Source organism: Amphiprion ocellaris, chromosome 18, assembly GCF_022539595.1.
Source record: "Amphiprion ocellaris isolate individual 3 ecotype Okinawa chromosome 18, ASM2253959v1, whole genome shotgun sequence".
Lineage (NCBI taxonomy): Eukaryota > Metazoa > Chordata > Actinopteri > Pomacentridae > Amphiprion > Amphiprion ocellaris.
The window spans coordinates 11,831,030-11,847,536 of NC_072783.1; the positions used below are offsets into that span (position 1 = coordinate 11,831,030).

At 39.8% G+C, this 16,507-nt stretch overlaps 1 protein-coding gene across 9 annotated transcripts in view; it reads right to left on the minus strand.

Annotated features, from left to right (window-relative positions):
• rbfox3a (RNA binding fox-1 homolog 3a) overlaps positions 1 to 16,507 on the minus strand; it is a 611,714-nt gene that overhangs the window by 41,928 nt on the left and 553,279 nt on the right. For 6 of the 9 annotated variants that reach the window (XM_055004442.1, XM_055004441.1, XM_035945885.2 and 3 more), the window contains 3 exons: positions 12,079 to 12,171; positions 10,591 to 10,651; positions 9,044 to 9,097 (listed from right to left, as the gene is read on the minus strand). In XM_055004442.1, the coding sequence (XP_054860417.1) occupies positions 9,044 to 9,097; positions 10,591 to 10,651; positions 12,079 to 12,171 (208 nt within the window). The remainder of the gene's footprint in view (positions 1 to 9,043; positions 9,098 to 10,590; positions 10,652 to 12,078; positions 12,172 to 16,507) is intronic. The other 3 variants (XM_055004444.1, XM_055004445.1, XM_055004447.1) reach the window with 3 other exon arrangements.

The window sequence follows — 16,507 nt, forward strand, 5'->3', positions numbered from 1 at the left end:
TGTGTGTGTGTATGTGTGTAGGCCTTGCTGCGTTTAATGCATCACACCTTAATTTTAGGAGAGCGACAAAAGACTTTTGACTTCGTCTCACTAATTCAGTTTCAAAATAATGTACATGTTATATAAGAGCAGAAAATTGACTGGAATGGTGCAATGAGGCGCAATAAAAGCTGAAGTATGTCAGTAATGGATGCAGAGCCTTACTACTATAGATGACGAAAGCAAAATACAAAGCAAATTTAAAATACATTATATGAAATTGTTCTCCATAAGAACACGCTGTCATCTAGCACTGAGGGGACGGCAAATGCCATATCTGCTAAATTTGGATGAGATAAAGCTCTAACATACGGTCATAATTACCTATACAGAAATATTTTTACAGTAGCAATGTAAATGTTTACTGCATCCAACACTTGTGCTCTTATAGTTCAATTTAAACTAGGACAGATGTGATCAATGGGACCTCCAATGGCCTTTTATTCTAAAAAAACGTATTGTGTGATTCATTTTATATCATGGATATTAAGTATTTTGTTAACTACATATTTAAAGAACCAGTTCAAGTGTCTGTAAGACTTTATTTTCAAGAAACTTTCTTTTATGGATAAAAAGTAACACATTTTTAAGGAATGATGAAAGTTTCATGGACCAGAACATTTGTCATGTTCTTAAAAGGGAAATTTAAGTAATTGTATTTCCTTTTCTTCTTTTTTTTAAGTAGTTGAAGGTACTGAATTTTTGCCTAAAAACATATAGAAAGTTTTTTTTTTCAATTTCATAAATATTTATTACTTGCGCGCGCGCACGCGCACACACACACACACACACACACACACACACACACACACACACACACACACACACACACACACACACAGGATAAGGTCTTACTTATAGTAAAGCCACAACACAAATAATGTCTAGCATTGTCAGTAAAATCCTACCACTGTGAGCAAACTTGCACTGCTTTTAGAAAAAAAAACAAAAAAGAAAATCCCTTCTTTTTTAACACCAGATGATTTAGTTAGAAAAGGTGGGGTCCCAAGCTGACAGTGATCTTAGCCAGTCATGGCCCAATGCTGCCCTGCCAGTATGACAAAGCACGGAGACGATCTAATGTCATCCTTTCAACTTTCAGAATTTTCCAGCATATGTTAAATGGGGCTGAGCCGCTTGCCTTGTTACTTCCATGCCTGCATTTTGCATTTTAATCTTATTTGTTGTGTTCTAGGGGGCACACGCACACGCACACACACACACACACACACACACACACACACACATGCACACATTCTCCTGCTTTGCATATACTCAGTCCAGGACACAGTCAATCAATCAGTATTACATTTCCCTCCTTGTCCTTCATGCCCATGCAGTCTATTTTACTCAGTCACCCAAACACACACGCAGGCTGTATCTCATTCATCGCTGCTTCCTTCGAAGGATGTGGTCTGTGATGGTGTAGACTAAGCGTAATACTAGCAGAACATCTTATTTTGGAACGTTAGTAGAATTTGTTCATATGTGAGGGGTGAGTGCATTTTCACAGTGACTTTATCCGACTTTTTTGTACTCACAAAGTACACGCTGTTTCAACTGACAGGTCATTAAATTTGATCATCTTATCTGTAATTAAACATACATTACCTATTTTGGAAAACATAATTTCATGGTGGCATCTTTCATCTGTCTTGTGCTGTTTCAATCCTTTACAGAAAGCAGGCTGTAGATTGAAGTCTCAGTTTCAGTTCAATATGTTTAATAAGATGGTTTGTTTGTGGGAAACTGGGCGCAGGAAGGTCTGTTCTCAGTCAAAATAACTTTGGCAACATAAAGCAATCCATGCAGCAATTTAATTTTCTACAAAAATGCATCTGACAATACAAATTTGTAGTATGTTAATCTAATTTCTCGAAGAACTTTACATAAATCCAGTAGACTACGTCAGATTTAAGCATTTAATGCAGAATGACATCCAGTTGGTGGTGACCCTGTTTGAGTAATGCTCTGGAAAAGTCTGAGCAAAGAAATAAAAGGGAGTCTTTTTAAGTGAGAAGGCTGGGGAAGAGTGGGAAGTGATGTACAGAGGCTGGTGTAGGAGCAATGGAGTGAACATGGAGCAGGGGGAAGAATAAATGCTGCCTCAGTTATAAAGTGTTGTAACTGAGTGGGGTGGACTGCAAATGGGAACAAAAAACAGGATTGTGAATAGCACTGACTGTGTGCCAGTCTGAAGTCCCACAAAGCTCCATTTATTGCAGGAAAACACAGAATGTGTTCCATAGTACTGGAGTAAACCAGTCACTTTAAACAAAACTACTACATGTAGCAGGAAGATGTTCAAAATTCTCCAAGGCTGCTGACCCCACTTTGACATATATCAAGTATACCTGTATTTGGGTTGCCCAGGTAGCCATGGCTTCAAGTTTGACCCACAGCCATTTACTGCATGTCTTTCCCCCATTCGTCTCCCCACGTTTCCTGTCTCTCTCTGAACTGTCCTCGATAATAAAGGCTAAACAGACCCAAAAAATAACTTCACAAAAAAATTATTCCTGTATTTTAGTACTTACATTAGATGTATGATGCTTTTTCCAAGATACTAACTTAAATGTCTGATGGTTTCTATTTTTTAGGAACAATAACATAATACAGTTTAAGCTGGTTTTTGGATGTTTTTAGTTTGGAAATATAGGTAGATGCACCACTACAAGAAAGGCTGCTTTCATCATGATGTCTCAGGTTTTTGTCATGAACAAGCTCCCTTGTAAATTCCTATTAGAAGCCAGGTCACACATACACATGGCCAAGAAAAAAAAAAAACAACAACAAAAAAAACATATATATATATATATATATATATATATATATATATATATACACACACACACATTAGTGGTGGAACGTGATTGAGAAAATTTATCTAAATAATCAGAGGCTTTGTAATGAATTAATCGCAATTAATCAAATTTTTACCAAAGAGCAATATTTGACACAGTAAGCAAAGACTTGACTTCTACTTTATGCAAATTCAATGCGAAGTGTGGAGGACATCGCGAAACTTTAGTTAAACATCTAAACTAGTCATCTTTGAACTAAAATGGGGACAGATTTCTTGCCTCAAATACTTTCAGAAATACTTTTTGCTGAAGTGTTTGTGTATTAAAAGAGAAAATTATTGGCCGAGCCACCATGTTCATCCAATGCTTCAACCGGGCTGAAACTAAAGCGCTGTCATGTGACCAGCTAGTGGTACTACAGTGCTCCTGTGCATCTTTTTCACGGCTGGCAAACAGATTTCAGGTTCATTACCGCCACCTACTGGGCTGGAGTGTGCATCAGTGTTACTTGTGTGCCAGAAATTAGGGAACTGAGAAAGGTGCGATTAAATGCATTATTTTTTTCTGTAATTAGTTAATCAAAATTAACGTGTTAAAGTCCCAGCCCTAATATATATATATATATATATAATGTGTGTCTGCATGTTTCAAAATTAAGAGTCTGGTCCCATTTTGCATTTTGAGGGCACCTCAACCTTCTTGGGGTTGACGTGTCCAAATTTTTTATTGTGACCTTTTATTTGCACTTGCCTTAGTTGTTCCAACTAATTGGATATTATTTGAGAAGAGCCATCGAGTATAGATGTCGGAGAGCGACCGTACATCTGAGCTTACATGTGTACCTACATACGGGTATTCATGAGTGTAGTATGAGTGTGGAAGCACGTGGAGGTCATCTGTCATTCTCTTGAATGGGATTTGCACACAATAAACCTGTAGCCAAGCCTGGCAATGGAGATGGAATGCACTGTCAGCTGGCCAAGATTTATGGAGGCCGATTCAGCTGATGGGTGCTGGGAAAAGCCGTCTGATAAAGGTTGATTAATTGCCCTTAAATCCCGCTCTACATCCTCGCTTTACTTTGTCCTGAACTAGATTAAATGCAGTCATAATTATTCTAGAAAAAAATCCCAATCCTACACACTTTCACTTAGGGGTGGGAATTTTTTTTTTTTCATATGGTAGAGGTGAGAGAAGGGACATACTCAGTAACAGGAGGTGCAGTAAGTGGAAATAAAAATATTGTGTATTATGAAGGAATGAATGCTTGTAGACCTGAGCTACAGCAAAGACTAATAAAATGAGAACAGGGTGTAAACAACAGGAAAAATGCTGAGGGCAGACAGAATACTGACACAAGTTTTGGAGCTGCCACTGACAAAGCCCAGTTGAGTTTAAGTACCAGTCTACATCTACTTCAAATACAAAGAGATTTTGGAAACAAAAAGAGAAAAGAATGACAAACACAGAAATTCCAAACATTACAGTCAAGATTAAATAACTCGGTGAGAACATCTGAATAAGCCAGACAGAAACAAGATGACACTACACTAGTAGACATTCAGGGTCAGTGACATTACCCATTCAGGGAAACATGTCTAAGCTAAAGGACTTATCTTTGCCAAATCTCCACAACAGTTTCCAGTAGTGACCTCCTGACCCCAGAATCATCTGCCAGGAACAACAACGTGACAGAGGCAGAAGAAGCAGGAAGAAAATTTTAACTGCGTTCTCAAGTGCAAAAATACCTGCTTCCAACCTCAGGGAAGGAAGACAGCAACAACTCTAAGCAAATACTGGAGCATCATCATTCTGCTGGCAGACAAGGGGCGATGCTCAGCGGAACTCATCACAATCAATTGCCATACTAAAATAACTGCACTACCCAGTGACAACACCGCCTACAAGATTCTGAGGCCACAAGCAGTTACAAGAAGTTAACTGACTGCCTGCAAAGGTTGGAAAATGAGGGAGCCACTGAGAGGCAATCATATTGTTGACTATACGCTGGAGAAGCCATGACATGTAACTGTATATATGGACTTCCAAAGATACACTAGGAAGGAGCTAATCAGACTCATCATCATCTACATTTATTCAGTCGCATTTAACTTTGCATTACATTTCACCACCATCTTAACACCTCTGGTTGGACACAGTTGTCTGGCACATTTCATGCATTTTCCGTTAATCTACATTTGTACACCTTAACAATCAATAATCAATTAACTATTAGCTGTTAACTATTTAGTGGCACATTAGTAGCACAACAGATTAGTTTAACAATTCGTGAAACACCAACAAATAAGGCTCTTAATCATTATGAAACAAACAGGTCTGTCAAATAAGACAAGTTCAAATTACTGCCATTTTAGACTGACAAAGCAGACAAAACAAAACACAAAATTGTGAGCACAAAAAAAGCAGATTACTCTTAAGCTCACCACAACAGACCTACTGGTTTTTATCTAGGAAGATGAGCATATCTCCATGGTTCGGGGTAAGGCGTGTGCACAGTCTGTTCACTCTAAGTCCAGCAGCCAAAAACACGCTCTTTGATGGCACCACTGTAGCTGGGATGTACATTTATTTCCTGGACAACTTCGCCTGCCTCTCTGTGGTCGCTTTCCACCAGGTGATGGGGTTTACATCTAGTGGAAGAGGGTATGCCATCGGAGTCGCAGCTCTCTGTTTATCAGACGACATTCTTACCCTCGTCAGTATCCGTGGCGACATCAGCAACTGGCACTGCTGCTTCCAGTTGCAGCAGATTAGCATTGGCTTGTAGTCTCTTTTCTCAAATGAGAAATCCCAGGTGTTTGTCGGGTTCTACCTTTGTTGCAGTCAGAGCTGGTGATGACATCAAGAACAGGGACTGAACATTTGTGCACAAATGTTGCTAATTAGCTTAAATGTGCATTTCCAATTAAACTAATAGAAGGTCTGTTGAGATAAAGTATAGCATCATGTGATGTTGCAGAACCTACATTGCAATGATAAAATAATAATCAGGGACAACTATAGGTAAATAAGTACTGTAATCCGTGCAGGTAATTACCTTCATTCATTCATTCAGATAGCAAGGCGTGGCCTTTAGACTTAGCTGGGTGATGACCATCTTTTCTCAGCAGGGAGGAGTTGATCCAGCTAAAGGTTACTGAATAGGTGTTAGAGATTGAAAACTGTTTCTCTGCAGACATAATGGTAGTGGTGCACTTGTGTGCTTCTAAGACTGCCGCTACATCCTCCATAAGCTGCCATTACTCGTCCTTCAGTTCCAAAGTTCTGGTATCTTGGAGACAGTGTGGTTCGACAGCATAGTCTTTCAAACATCTCACAAACAAAGTTCTATCTTGTACTGGACGACTGTATCAGCTGGTGAGGCTGTACCTTCATTGTTCTTCAGTGCTTTGGTAGCAACGGTACTATGACTGAAGTGGCTCATCAGCTTTCCAGCTGCAGCAATGACCCAGTAAACATAGCTGGCAAATCCATCACTGATGGCCCAATGTAAAGTGTGCATGATGCATGAAACTGAAAGTCAGTTAGCATGAGTGGGTTTGTTTGTGGCCACAATATTTTATTGCACTGTCATGGACACAGGCCGTCAATCAACCAGCTAGCCCCCACATCTGCACATCCTCCTTCAATTTCTCAGCCAGGTTGTCTGCTGTGTTTTTTACTGGTATGACCTCTAATTGCAGGAATGTTGATTTCAAATGCCAGTCTTTGTAGATGTAGTGGACCGCAACCATAAAATAACTCTGCATTTAAGGTAGTCCAAGACTCAGTTGTTAGAGCCACCTGAAAGTAGCTGCGCTTTACGTTTGTCTTTGTTTTTGTTGTACTGCTTCTCTATGTTGCTAGTAATTGTACCATTTGAGGAGATACAACAGCCTGGTTCAAAGTAGTTCAATAGCCGTCCACCTGGTTTATAAGCGTCGTGTCCTATTCCACCATATGACAAAGCCTCTGAGTTGCTGCCTCTGTATGTGCATCACTACAGTCTCTTCTAGCTAACACGATATAATAGTTTGTCAGGATGATGGTGTTTCACTTTTGATTTGCGCTGCCACCATCAGGTGCTAAATTTTCAGGTGGTACAGAATTGAGGATGTATAGGATTTGCGTTTCAAAATGATGTTGTAATATTTACATTGAGCTCTGTGCTGTCCAACAGCGTAATGCTCCCATGATGGACTATGTTTTGCCCATTTCCTTTGAGGACAGGCATGTACACATTCTGGTCAAAGAAGACAAATAGTTTAAGAGAGGAGTGAAGGAGGCCATCTAGATTAAACTCAAACAGCCATGAGGTGTGGAGCTGGTATATGACACCACTTACCAGTCACGAAAAAAAGTCCTGGCATCCCTCAGGTAGTTTAACTACCATTCACATCTGAAGTCATGTGAGTTTTGGATCATTATTGAGCATTGATTTATGTGAGTTTTGGGTGGTTGATCAGCTGTGAGTCATGTGAGTTGGTGGGTGAGAATAAATACCTGTGACTCCCCACTGGTTAGAACTAAGGAAAGCTCTTGTATGAGTGGTAAAACCAAAGAAAGGATAAGTCAAGCTGCCCTCTAGAATAGCACTTAGGATGTTGAGGTAGGGTTGAGTGTTTATTTGAAATTTTGCTTAAGGGAAAACACTTTGAGAGCTCTTTAATGCAAAACTGATACAAAATGTAGGGAATTGTTGATGTTATAGAAGAAACTCCTCTGTCATAAGCGGCTTTACCGCATGTTTTACCTTTGACATTTTTCCATCATTTTGTCAGTGCAAAATGTCATTGCAGACCCACACTAAATGTGACAGAGAAGGAATTTGGAAAAAGGAAGACTATTTTCATACTAGCAAGAATAAAAGCAGTGTTATGCAATATGTGTGTATAAGTGCACGTGTATGTGCTGTTGTAGCCTTTAAAGACGTACCATAAATAAGTGAATATATCTATATGTATATGAATATGCATGCTTATACCAAATTTGAACATTTGAAACTTCATTTACAGGACTCAAATACGCACAGAGGTCTCATATTGTTTGACATTCAACAATAAAACAAACCCTGCCGGGAACCTGGCTGTGTGGGACAACAGATGGATAAAGTTTCACCAATCATCCCACTCTTTTCTTTAATAAGTCTACTTCTTATAATCCATTAACTTTAGCCACATTGGTCAATGGAGCAAAACATCAATATGACTAAATTTCATTCATATCTGAACTCAGATTCACCATTATGAGCTGTACACACACACACACACACACACACACACACACACACACACACACACACCAATCTAAACCTTTTGTTTGAGTCACAAGTGTGTGCTTTCATGCATGGTATCTGACTTTTGTTTGAAGAATCCTGAGAATGTTCTGTATACACATGCAGATTAAAAACGACAGAGGCAGACGAACCCACATACATGTACTTTGAGCACACGCTACCTAACATAGGGTGTGCAGGAGGTCATGTAAGGTTGCAATTTGGTTGGGTGGGTGGATGAAAGGATGGATGGTGGATTGAAGGGACAGAGCCGGAAAAACAGGAAAAGAGAAAAGGTGAAATAAAAGAGATGGATGGCATCTCTCTGTCAGGGCAGTTATTTAGAAGAGCGCTGTAAAGCTGTCTGGGAATGAACAGATTTCAGACTAATGACAAAAAAGGAGTGCAGTTAAGGGAAGCGGACAGCCTCAGCATTTCTACCAAATGAAACCAAGCTGGCACTTCAGACTGCACACACACACACACACACACACACACACACACACACACACCACAGACACACACACACCCACATTTCCATCACTTCAGAGGACATTACAGTGGTTTACGTACATTCATTTCCTGGAGACTTACTCACACTCTGACCATAAACACTACTTGCCTAATCCTAGCCGTAAACCTAAACCAAACCATACTCTGGCCTTAAACAACGTCTTAAAAATGAATGTTACAGTGGTTTGCTTTGGGCAGCCCTCACATCAGCCAGGCAAACGCATACTCAAACATGTAAATGTGTAATCTGTTCAAGGTTTGATCCAGTGTACAAGGTGGACGCTCACACGTTTCAATCACACAACACACAGCGCAGTGGGAAGGAAATAAAGATTAAAAACAGAGCGGACGACTGAGCGGTAAGCATGCTACAACACAACACATGTTCTCAGATCTCAGTGTGATTCTTTACCTGCATAAAATTCAGGACCATATACTGCTCCAACCACTGGATTCAGCTTCCAGCCTGCACACACGCACACACACACACACACACACACACACACACACACACACACACACACACACACACGGATAATTATTAGCAGAACTGCATAAAGCTCTATCTAGTTGCTACAATCTGCTGCTATTGGATGTAGCATTTTAGTGAATACTTTAAATGTTATGCTAACAATCCAAGCGTAATATATGTCTTTTAAATAAATCTTTTATGAGATGTATCTACATATCATTTGATTAACATTTCAATATTTAGTTTCTATATACTGATATTTATATATTATATTTTATCCTCTGTTTAAGTGTGCTGCCTGAATTTTAAAATATTGCAGCATCCTGTTGAAGTGCTTTTTTTTGCCATTTTGTCAGCAAACTTCTAAATATTTAAAACCAACTGTGGTCCTTTTCTTCTTCTTGTTATTCTTATGAATATTTTTATCATCACTTTCCACTCTCAAGAAACACAAAGTCATAAAAAGTTAATTACTGTGCACTACTGTGGTTCCTCTTTTTCTAATTTATTCAGTTGTATTTATGGTGTTTGTCAACAGTTTGCTCAACCACCACTGAAGCCAATAAAGCAGATTGAACAGAAGTGAGGGAGGGAGGGGGAGGGAGAGCTTGGAGAAGATAAGTGTGTGTGTGTGTGTGTGTGTGTGTGTGTGTGTGTGTGTGTGTGTGTGTGTGCGTGTGTGCATGTGTGTGTGTGTGTCTGTGCTTGGGGCCTGATGACAGTGACGAATGGAAAACTCTTCAGGGCTCATTCTCTTTTTCTCTGCACCCTCAAACACTATGGTGGTGTGCGTTGGTGAAAAGGAGGTGCTGTGTCTGGCTATTTATTCCATCCCCTCCCCCTCTTTTCTCCTTTTACTTTTCACCGTTCCACCGTTCTCTCCCTCTTTCCCTCGACCACTTTCTCCTTCCATCACTACGATGTGCGTCTGTTGGAGAGATGGAAGAGAGAAAGATACCCTACAGGCCCTTTTCTGCCTTTTTACGAATGACTCGTGGCTCTTTTTATTGACTCTATTCATTTACTCATTCACTCTCTCCACCAAATTCTCCTCCTCCTCAAATCCCCCCTCCTATCTCCAATTTCCCTCTCTGCCACCTTTTTTCTTTTACCCTTTTAACGTCTCTCCCTGCCAAGTAAGAAAAGATTTCACTTTGCTATTTGCATGATATTTTACACCAAATTCACCCCTTGTTTGACAAATATTGATTTCATTAATCAAATGTGAATAACTCTTTTTGCGTGAAGGCTTCCATTTGTAGCTCTTGGTTTCTTTTTCATAGAAGGTGAGTCAATTGAACTGCATTGTAATTGGGTAAACATACCCATAAGATCTGTTGCTCTTCAATACAGCCAGGTCTGATTCTGGCAATCACATTTAGTGATGGATCAGAAAACAGGGGAAACTAATGATGAGGAGGAAACGGTAAGAGCAGTAAAGAAATAAAACTGCTTTAAAGGATATACAAAATAGAAATGAGGCTTACTGTTTGTGTACGGATTTGCCACCTTTTTGTTGGTCATTACTCTGGCTGTGGCGTTGTTGACCTGTCGACAGATGAGCAAAGGTTAGTGTGAGGAAAGACGCTGAAAACCAGACATACACAAACCAGCCACAAACTGTGCATACTGTAAATAATCCACAGCACCGCCACTCTCCATGCTGCTCTTTTCAGCAAGTGAGGCTACATGCAGTGAGTCAAAGGTCACATGTGGAAACACATTCAACGTCACCGAAATAAAGTGAGAGGAAACAACATTTAAAAATGGGAATGGATTCATAAACACATGACAGATTGCAAAACTCTTAAAAGATTACATTTTTTTTTCTTTGGAATAATCCACAATAGCGGTAAAGTCCGGTTCGCTCGGCACACACTGCTGCCCATTCCAAATAATTCATCTACTATGCAACACTGTAGAGAAAATGACTATCCCACGTTTCCAGTGAGTCCTATTTTGGTGATTCATAGGTGAAACAGTGTCGGCGATTAAGCCTGTACATGTACAGGTGGATTTTGTGAAGCTGCTGTTATGTTATTTGGAATGCAATGCTCCCTATTCAGAACTTGACTGTATAGAAGGGTGATTTATTATGCATTTAAGCTCATTTTTACCTGGATCTTTTACTATCTGACAATCTGTAACAGATTGAAGTGGGTCTAAAGTCTGCATGCAACTGTCTACTAGAAAGTACTTCAATATACCACTAATTATGTAACAGCAAATACATTTTGAAGAACTTTTTATGCTTTCTAGATTACATTTTCTATAAATACATCAACATTCAACTTTTATGGTCGATTATAGTTCTGTTAGACACTTAAAATTAATGCTTAAGGCAATCCAACCACCTTGTTCTCCCAGAGCAGTTACCAGGAAACACGAGTGACAGGTTAGCTGGGCTTCCAAGCAAATAGATGTCAAAGTAAAAGAAAAAAAAATCTTTCCAGTCCTAAATTAAATTAACCCTCGAGTTAAAATGGAAAACCACGAAAATAGTCAAAATTGTGAGAAAGTGGATGGTGATCATAATGGCAAAGGATTTAGAGCATAAACTTTTCACAAAGTGTGCTGGACTCCAGCAAATCATGGATCTTCATTTGGAAAATGAAAAACCACTGCGAGCTCATGCACATGCCACAGACACAAACGCACATGACAAAATCCGGAATTGACAAAGTGGGATTTCTCTTTTGCGTCAAAAACACTGCAACACCCTACCACACTGCTGGATAGATGTCTTTCTCACATACACTTACGGATCAGGATTCGGCATGCAGCGTTCAATGTGCAGCAGGCAGGTAGGGAGGAGAAGGGAACGGATGGAGGGACAGAGGAAAGGGAGGGTGTATATTTCAGGAAACCTCAGGCAGGCAGAGAAAGGAAAGAAAGAGTCAGAGGGAGGAGGAGGAGGAGGGGAATAAAAGAAGAGGGGGGACAGGAGGTAAAAAGAGACAGGAAAAGGAAGGCACCTCTATTTTGCGTCCCTCTACGATTGTACCATTTAGTTTCTCCCGCGCACGGTCAGCATCTGCACTTGTTTCAAATGTTACAAACCCAAAGCCCTGCAGTGGCCAGGAGGGGGTGTTGAAAATCAAGAAAACAAAGGAAGTCCAGAAATGAAATGATGAAACAAACAGGGAAAAGAAGAGAGAAGAAAAAGACACAAAGGACAGATGAGAGAGCTGCAGTTCAGGCCAAGGTCTATATCTACAAGCAGCAGCCAGAGAGATGTCGGGCTGGTTCGACAAACATGGAAAACAGAGCTGGAGTTACAGAGAGTAAAGCTGGAAACTCAGGACATCAAGAACACAGACAAGAACTTTGAATAAATTACCGCCTTATTACGTGTGTGTGTGTGTGTGTGTGTGTGTGTGTGTGTGTGTGTGTGTATACGTTTACAGGAGCAACTGGACCTAATTGAATTACCAGATGCCTCCATTTACACAATGGCGTTTGGGATGCGCATACAACTGCGTGTGTGTAAGTGTGTGTGTATGCGCATTTGCTATAGGCTGCAGTTGCTCTGCTGGTGTGCAGAAGCCTCGTGGGACAGCAGATAAGTGCCATACAATTACAATCTCCACGGCATAAGTCAGCCGTGACTCCGGCAGCCCCAGGACGAGGCTCATTCGTTCTGGAGACCTTGTCTGTGTCTCGGACTGGGCCTGGAGATGTGGCTCACTCAGACAGCCTATATGTGGTAAAACATGAGGGATCGTAGTTCTGCTGCTAATCCTTCAAACTAATCAACAAAACATGTCATTTTTGTGTTAACATGTCTTTAACTCTCGTGTCTTCCTGCGGGTCAAGCTGACTAGTTTTAAAGTGTGAAAATGTGGAGAAAAAAAAAATCACAAACTTCTGATTTCCACATTTTCAACATTTTTAGAAAATTTTTGAATTTTTTTTGATGGAAAAAAGAAATGTTAAAAAAAAGTTTCCTCAGAACATTCACAAAGAAATCAACCAAAATCCAGGGAATTTCACTGGATTTTGGCAGATTTTTTTTGTGATTGTTCTTCAAGAAAAAAGTTTTACTGATATATATGCAATGACGTTAGATATTTTTAGGATTTTTTTTCGAACATTTTTACTCATTTTTTGAAAAATATTCACAAGAATTTTCTTGCCAAATTTGGGAGATTTTTTTCAATAAAACTTCTAAGGGAAACTTTTATTAAATTATTGGAATTTTCTTCCCGATGGTTTTGCAAATTTTCAGAAATTTGGGGATTTTTTTTGCTGAATTTTTGGATTTTTTTCAGACAAGGAAACAATATTTTTTTGGTACCTGTAAATGAAGGCAATGGAAGAGTTAAATGCAGCCATTTCAAAGTAGTCAGACCCTTCACCTTTTGTACATTTTCTGGAGTTGTAAATTTGAAATGAATCAAATTTAAATTCATACAATTCAAAGAACTCTGTGTCAACTTCCATGATAAAACTTAAACCCCACAGAAAATCCGCAGAGAGACCTGAACATGGCAGTTAACAGACAGTTCCCATTCAATCTGAAGGATGTTGACAGTATTTTCTATGAAGAACGGGAGAAACCAAATCCCAAATTCAGGTGTGAGAAACATGTAGAAATGTGCCCAAGATGACTCAAAGTTGTAATGACTTCAATGACTAACATCACGTTTTCACTATAGACTGTGCAAAAGATGGTCATAGCCTCTGACTGAAAAGTGCTTTGCGGCATTGTGTTCCATATCACCAAATATGAGTCTTCAGCTACCTGTAAGAAGAAGCTAGATTGGTATCCTCAGTCTGGAAAAGCAGAAGTAAAACATTCTCAATATTGAAGCAACATGTGGGAAATGGGATATCTTGGACATGCATTTAGTTGTTAGCGAGAGCTTTGCTAAATAAAAGGCTGTAAGACCACTATTAAAATGGCTTTCTTGTTGCTAGATTAGAAAATAATATTAGCTGGCCTGCTGTGTTTTGTGTTGTTGTACTTGCTTGATGTTTGCTTGTGTTAGAAAAGCTGTTGACCAGTTTTTGATCAAAAGCCAAGTTAGAGCAGTTCCACAGAGTTTTAGCCATTAGCTAGGCATCTCAATGGAAAGATAAAACATCTGCTTTGCAACCTGCAACCATCAGCAATCCTGATCTGATTCCTGACTGGACTGTGATCTGAGATTCTGGATTCCATGTTAGAGCCGTAGCATTTTTGTTGCTTCTTTCAAGGTGTTCCTGAACAATTTTTTAGTATGGTGAGGTGTACTGTCCTGTTGTAGGAGGCCAATGCCACTGAGGAGTGCTGTTTCCTTTAGGAGGTGTGTTTAGGTCTGAAACTGTTCTTAGGTGGATAGTAGGTGTCAAAGTAACATCCATGTGAATGCCAGGACACACAGTTACAGTGCAGAATGCTGCGTTGTAGCAGGATTATCAATTTTATACACTTCACCTGTCGTTGATTTTACCACTTGTGCCCACAGGGGCTGCTAGGGCCACTGCTCATCAAAAGTAGAATATTTCTGCTTAAGGAGGTGTACTGAATGACTGCATGTGCACAAAAAATAACAAAATGTAAAACAGCTATACTAAAAAGAGACATCTAGCATGTTTCTGTATAATTAAGACACCAGATCATGTTTTCAGATCTTATTTCATGTACTACACTAGCTTCTTATTTTGTTCTTGTTTAAACAAGGTACACATTGTTCAGAGACACAGCAAAATGTTTTCAGCTATTATGACTCCGATATGACCACTAGCCGGTGTGGCTCTTCATTTGGCAGCTCCTAAGGCCAAATCCAAAGTTTAAGTGTGGCACTTTGAATGGAAACATGGTAATTCCAAAGGACACATAAGGCACTTTTCCACTAGCACCCACTCGGCTCGACTTGACTTGAACCGGTTTAGGTCATTTTCCATTACAACTGAGTACCACCTCATCTTGGGTGGAGTCATCATAGCACGGCGGCCCGGCCACGGAGTTAGCATTGATGGCTAACTAGCTCACTTATTGTCTGCATACAGGAGACAATGACGTTACTTTCAAAATATACGTTTGTTTAAAGTGAGCTTGCCACCAATGGGATAAGTAATGTGAAAGTTTCTTGAAGTCACAAAACACTCACTGGTTTTCATAAAGGAGTCGCTCTTGTGTGTCGTCACTCCCTGTCCAATCAGTGGCCTGCATTCTGTAGACATCACATTATCGACTCGACTCAGCTCACTTGGAACCCCGGCCGAGTAGGTACTAAAATAGTACCTGGTACCAAGTACTACGTCCTAATGGAAAACCTCACAAACCGAGTAGTCGAGCCGAGTAGGTGCTAGTGGAAAAGCGGCAATAGACCTTTACTTCCACAGCTGCAAAGTGGTGGTATCCACAGATAAACACTCTGTTCTCCTGACTGCTCTGGTCTACATCGCTTGTGTGTGTTTTTAATATTCCACCTCCTCAGTTCATATGGATGCACTTTGGACAGGTCATAAAGACCGGCGGCATTTTAGATTATTGTGAGACAAATATCAAACTTGTATATAAAGTAACAAGATTAAAAAATACTGATAAAAAATAAGATAGGAATATTTTGTATCAAAGAGATGTAAAATTACATAAAATATGTAAAGACGAATACTCTACAGGGCCTGAATGAATAAAGTGAGCTGTTCAGACTTTTTATTTAGCACCTATTGATAGATCTTTCCACCTCCATACTTCTTTAGTTTTTCATGTCCTGTTCATGACAGAGAAGTACAAAAGACACGGAAATGGAACCGATTAAATAAGCCACATAAGGAGACACAATCTGACAGTGTTAAACACACTTTCAAGTTTTTAAATAGTGGACTTAATGTTCCTCCTCAGATATGTGTTTGACAGTCAGGTAATGTTTGCTTTGTGTGGAAGTTGGTGGATCTTACTAAAGTCCTTCGCCATACATTTTTAGTCTTGTTACTATTTGCTGTAACATTTCTGCCATTCCACTATGAAACTAGAGGCCACAGACCAAACTAGGGAGTCTGTAGATGTCTCTCTGATCGATGCTTTCTGTCTGTTTTTTCAAGCTTCAACCCTAGGCCACAAGGCTTAATTCAGCCTAGCCCACATTTGGATTTTAAATTGCAAATCTAAACTCCTGGTTATGTCACCCATGTCCCCCATACATCATCCAATTAAGGGTGATTCTGGTTGCAATCACTGCGTTTTACTGTTCTGGTTAAAATCACTGTGAGATTTGTTGCATAAACAGGTCTTTGTTCCAAACTCCCAGGGGATCCCAGGAACAGAATGAAGACCGAGTTCCCAGTTTTCACCTGTAATGTTTTGTGCAGTTCATTACCACATAAATGTTATCCCACATTCTCTCCCTTTCAAGCCTTTGACTTGAACAGGCTGTGCTGCCTACACCGAGTATGATCTCTGCTCTCTGTGCTCCT